Below are 5,883 nucleotides of genomic sequence, written 5' to 3' on the forward strand. Positions count from 1 at the left end.
ATATTTATTTTTTGCTCAGAAAAACAAAAACAAAATTGCAATTAAATCAAACAGAAAACTTTTAGCATTTTTTTGGGGGGGGGGGGGGGACTACAACAGTTTAAAGCAGTATTACACTTTTTTATGCTTAAACACTTTTTTGTCTTTGAACCACATACATGTTTATTAGCTGTTTTTTTCCTTCTTTAGAAAAAAAAAGACCATAACCACATCTTTTTCATGATATTTACTGACCATTCTGAATTTCAGACATACAACATTGCCATTTCCAAAGAGCATTTTACACCACACAATTATTTCTTTCTCCTTTTTTTAACAAAAAAATAATATTAAGTAGCAGCAAAAGCGAACACATAATAAATAGACATTTTAACAACAAAGCCGAGAAAAACAGTTCATTCCTGGTCCCCACACGCAGACATGAGTTTTCAAGTCAAAATATATCAAAAGTCTAAAGAACAGCATTTCCAGATGCGTTTAATGTGGCACAAGTGACAAGCACGTTGTCTTTTCTCACAACGGAAAGAAAACAAAGACCCTCAGATCAGCAGACAGACTTTTCTTCAGTTAAACTGAAGCAGGTTTTTTTTATTTTGTATTTGCATCAAGTTGACTCACAAACAACATCCTAGTTAGAGCCACTTGATTATTACATTGGCTCAGTGTTCTAGTGTGTTCTGGTGCTCGCAGGTACAGGGCGACGTGTGTCATCATCTGGCTCCGGGCGTGAAGATCCAGATCTCATCGTGCAAGACTTTAGAAAGCGTCCCGTCTCGCACTCACCAGCACGAGTAAGAGAACAGAGGGTATTGGCTCCAGTCCCCTACATTTCCGTGGTGATAGCCGTGATGGACGGCCTGGGCGCTGTATTCGGTGGGGAGGTGGTGATGGGGAGGTGGAGGAGGGGGGTATTGTGTGGACGCTGCCCCGCTCCACTGTCCCAGAGACTGTTCTGTGCTGTAGGGCGTGTAGAGAGGATGGTGGCCCAGCACACCTGGCTTGGCCTGGGCTATGGCCATGTTCAGCACCCCGGTGTAGTCCTGGTGCCCCGCGGAGGGATGTGGTGGGCAGGGAGGCAGAGCCAACTCAGGGGCGGAGGGCTTGCTGGAGGCGTCTTGATCGGGCACGGTGGCAACATCCGGCACACGGGACTCAAAGCTGGAGCGGCTCCCACATCCACTGCTGCCAACACTGGACGAGGCCGGCGAGGGGGACTTACCGTACTCGTGAAATCTGCTGAAAGATTCAGAATTTAACACTGGGACATTGACAAGTGGCTTAATAAGTCGTGTTTGAGGTCAGTAGCCTGTACCTGTAAGGCTGGTATGTGTTCTGTCCCGGCACCAGCTGTTCGGAGCTGTACAAGTCTCGAGGGTCCGAGCTTAGAGGGGACTCGGCACGGACAGCACGGCCATTGTCCCGGTCGCCTGCACCCTCCCATGGGGAGTAGCGCTCGGCCTTCATCTCTGACTCCTTACGGCCCAGATGTTCATCGTCCAGACCCTCGCATGAGGACCGCTGGATATCTGAGGAGATCAATTACAAATACAACAACTATTTGAGATGAGTTTTTATAAACCATCAGTCCTCGCCGCTAGTCCTCGCCGCTAGTCCTCGCCGCTAGTTAATGGCTCAAAAGCCAACAAAACCTAAACATACAGAAACGTGTAAAATTAAAGACCATTACCTTGTGGGCTTTCATGATCTGAGTCTTTGGACAAGTTGATCTTCTTTACAACTCTCTCAGGATCAGCAAGACTTCTGTTTGCTCGTCTGGAAAAAAAAAACCTTGTTAAGCCGATTAACAAATGTACACAAATTTACTAAACTTATTGGAAATTTTAAATAATAAAAAGTAATTTTGTGTATTTTCTTTAAATTTTTTCTAGAAGTTATAAAAGTCTCTTAGCAACTGTTCATTATTTTATATATATATTAATATATAGTGTATAATTATAGTGTTCCTGTAGTTCAATTGGTAGAGCACTGCGTTATCAAGCGCAATGTTGGGGTTTCGATTCCCCGGGAGCGATTCCAACTGGTAATGAAAATAATAATAAAAAATAAAAAAGTCAAGAAAATCTTACCTTTTAGAGTTTGTGCACTCATCTCTGAATCCTTTGGCAAAGGGGTTGTGGTCGATTTTCAGCTTTGTGATCTGTGTGAAATAATGTAACCAGTCTCAGTTCTAATTGATGCTCATAAAAACATTCCACCATCTGATTAACCTTAAAATATGTGCATAAGAACACATTATAAGAACCGACAACCATATAGAACAAGGGATTTTCAGAACAGTGGCCAATCTTTGTCCTTTTTTTCCCTTCCGCTGATTGTATTATTCTCTAACCTTTGTGTTCTGGTATGCAGTGACAGCAGTGAATGAGGTCTCGGGGAAGGTAAAGGTTTGGAAGACGCTCCAGCGCACACTGTACAGATCATCAGCCTGAACGATATGGAAACGCGGATGGTAGCGGTGCATGGAGTGAAGGATTATCTGAATCGCATGGAGACACATACATTAAAATCACAGTCAAATTACTGGTAAACAAATGTAAGAATCAGATTTGGGTGCTTACATGTCCATGCTGGTCCAGGGCATTGTTGGTAAGCTTGAGTTTGAGGAAAGACACAGACTGTTTCATCCAGTGGCTGCCGGGCGCTGGAGAATCAGGGTGAAGGTACGTCCTGTAGGGCAACTGAGGTTCAGCCTTACCAGCCACCTCCCACTTGTCCTTGTTCCACTACAGAAAAAGAAGCATTTCATTAAATACCTGAAGACAAAATAGTGAACTGGAGCTTCTAGAGTGGCCATGACATAAGGTGCTGGGGTGTGAGAGTGTGTGTGAACGAGAGTGTGTGTTGGGGTAAAACCCCCCATTGGGATCTGTAAAAACAGGAAGAGTTGGGGCTCTTTGAAGTTGAGGAGCGCAGCCAGTGGTGAGAACGTTCTGGGGGAGACATGTGACAACGTCCCCCCAACGCTTCGACCATTCATGACTGATTCCCAATTCAACAGCTCTTCGTTTCAATAGGACACTAACGGTCTCGACCAGACTGGTCTAATCCTGCGACCAGAGCATTCAAATGGATAAGACTTTAATGTTTGCAATCACTGCACTGAGAGTCAGTTTGTGATCTATAGACATTTTAGTGGTTAACTGCATTAAAGACCAGATGAGTTTTAGGTTCTAACCTTATATCGGAGACCATCCTCTGGCACCATGTCCACCAGTAAGATGTACTTTGCATATGGCACCAATCCAGACAAGCTGATTTTGCAGTGTGGAAACATCCTCCTGTAACATATGCATACAAAAGTCAAGTTTAGCTCTATGTCTTTTTTGTAAGAATTGAGGTATTTGGACATACGTTAAGGTCAGTTCTCTAAGAGTTTAGTTGATCTAAAACTTGAGTCAACAGTTTAGGCTTAAGTTTTAGTCAAAGGGCTCCTGAGACAGACCTGCCAGGTTTGGTTATGATCATCTCGGTGCCGATCTCATGGAAGGATCTCCACAGCTCGGGATCCTCCAGAGTCATTCGGATGTTGCCGTGGTGATAGGAATCCCCGGCTCCGGCCATGGAAGGTGGAGGAGGGAGACTGAAATTGTGCTTGAGGTCTGAGGAAAGATGGAATATTTCAGATTTCCTGTCAATGGCGTCCAATGGGAGACTCTTGGAATTTCATTCAGTTGTGCATAAAGAGTTAAGCCTGTGTGTAATTGGTGCACAAGAAGAGTAAGAGCTCTTCAGGTGCATTAGGGTCAAATCAAGTACTCACCTCTGATAGCCTGCATTATTTAGGCTTCTCATAAGATGCCCTCCAAGAGAAAATGAGATGAACAAAAAGAAAAGATCAGAACGGGTAATATCTAGATGTTTCGTTTAAAAACACAAGTTCTCCAGAAGAACTCAACGGGCTTGAGTTAATTCCAATGTTAAGTCCAAGGATGAAGGAGTTCAGTGTGTTGTGTCTGTGTGTTGCTTCTGCCACAGATACAGAGGGGGTGTCCCACACCTTTAAGTGGGCTCTAGATGTGGGGCGGGGCTTGGACCCCCATTCCCAGCCTTTGAAGTGACACAGTGATGAGTCAATGTCATGATCTCATTGGCCGATGGGCAGAATCAAAGAGAGTTAGCAGAGCCTTGATAGAGTCCCAACAGGAAGGGGACAAGCAGAGGAAACATGTCTTTATGAACTGCTAAAGGACTTTAAAACAAATACGTACAGACCCAGAGAATACAGGACGGCAAATCAAGCACAAGATTCAATTCATTAATCCAGTTAATGTGAGGGAGAGCAAAGACTTCACCTAATTGACAGCATTGACCCCTTCCCACAAACATAATCTGACACACTCAGCGCTCATGTCTGCTAATTCACACACACATATCCACTAATTCTCACTGATGCTACAGACACCAGGTCCTGATTTTTACAACCAGGTCAGACCATGGCAAATAATTTGAAATGCAACTGGCTTTGTCACTAGAGTATGAGTTTCTTCTGAACTTTTCCTTTTCATATGTTCTAATCACATTGAATTTCAATGGATATGCTTACACAACTTTAGACCGTGGGTTGAACGCATCTGCAGTGTAAATCTAAATCTTAAATCATGAAGAAACTAAAAAAGTTTCACACAGATCCATCTTAACCTTCATTGCCTTTAGGTTTGGTTATGGTGGTCTTTAGTCAACAGTTGTTTAACAGGCGTTTTGAGGAAAATATTGACATACAGTCTTAAAAACTAAAGCTTATTAATGGTTGTTTGAAGCCTTAAGGAACACTCTTCTTATCAAGAATTAGTATTTGCGGTTCAAAGTGGCTATAAGGTTCTTTAGAGATAAAAACTTTCTTGGTTTAGTATGGAAAAGACCAGATCAGGCTTTTGGTTCTAGAAATAATCGATCAGAAGACAGAAAATAAAAAGGGTCTCAAGTATAGATGTTTATGGTTTGAATATGATTTGAATGTTTGTTTTCAAGGGATTGATTTTACACTATTAAAACTGAACTTTACAAAATGTTTTTGCAGCAGCAGTTTTTTGGTTCCCCAAAGAAGCTTTTAGTCAACAGTTTTTTTCTTAGTGTGAAGAACATTTTAACATTCTAAAGGAACTTTATTCGAATGGAAAGGTTCCATGGATTTTAAAGGTTATTTTTGGAACCACAGATGGAATCTTTATAGAGAACGTCCCAGGACATTTTAATGCTTCAAAAACAAACTGAATTGAGTGAACCGATGTCCAAAATAAATGATTGGAATATTAAATACATGATTTTGACTGAATGATCTCACTGATTATCTGAATGAAAGTGCATCACATAAAGTCATTATAGAGTTGTAGCAGAAAGCAAACCCTGGGGCAGCTCTACAGGTGAGGTCTACCTGAGAAGAGGAGGGAGGGTTGTGTATTCAGGGTGTCTAGACTGATCACTCCTCGATGGTTAATCTCATTAGTAAGAAATGCTCTCTGAAGGCAGCAGGCTTTCTATTCATGCAGAGAGATACAGGCAGAGATACATAAAGAGGGACAGATAGATAGGGAACAGAAAACAGAGAGATGGATCCTAAAGAAATGGGAATGTTTTAGTGGTTCACAGCCTGTTAGCACCACTCACTGCAGTCTTCATGTTTTTTCACAGTACACATGAATAGGGGGAGTTTACTTGTGTGAATGTCAGTCATTGTTATGTATCTGTGACTATAAGCTGAAATGAGCGCTTGACTGACTGTTCACAGATGAGGAATGTGAAGCTGATCTGCAAGCAGACGCGTCTTTATTTATGGGTGTATCTTTGGTAAAGTTGAAGAAACAAAGGCTATATATATATTTGGGGCAAACATGGACTATCCCAACTTTTGGGTTAAAAATTTAA

General features: G+C 42.2%; 1 protein-coding gene across 2 annotated transcripts; it reads right to left on the reverse strand.

Annotated features, from left to right (window-relative positions):
* Positions 1 to 211: 211 nt before the first annotated feature.
* Positions 212 to 4,437, reverse strand: LOC113043380 (T-box-containing protein TBX6L-like). Of its 2 annotated transcripts, none has more exons than XM_026202714.1 (9): positions 3,782 to 4,437; positions 3,464 to 3,620; positions 3,197 to 3,299; positions 2,580 to 2,744; positions 2,351 to 2,497; positions 2,088 to 2,158; positions 1,688 to 1,773; positions 1,313 to 1,526; positions 212 to 1,236 (listed from the first exon to the last, which is right to left on the reverse strand). In XM_026202714.1, exons 1-9 carry the CDS (start codon positions 3,795 to 3,797, stop codon positions 780 to 782), a joined length of 1,416 nt encoding a protein of 471 aa, XP_026058499.1. In that variant the 5' UTR covers positions 3,798 to 4,437; the 3' UTR covers positions 212 to 779. The 2 variants fall into 2 exon arrangements, with proteins under 2 accessions (XP_026058499.1, XP_026058500.1); XM_026202715.1 differs by having other exon boundaries at positions 212 to 1,233; positions 3,782 to 4,425.
* Positions 4,438 to 5,883: the final 1,446 nt, after the last annotated feature.

This window comes from Carassius auratus, chromosome 25 (assembly GCF_003368295.1).
Source record: "Carassius auratus strain Wakin chromosome 25, ASM336829v1, whole genome shotgun sequence".
NCBI lineage: Eukaryota > Metazoa > Chordata > Actinopteri > Cypriniformes > Cyprinidae > Carassius > Carassius auratus.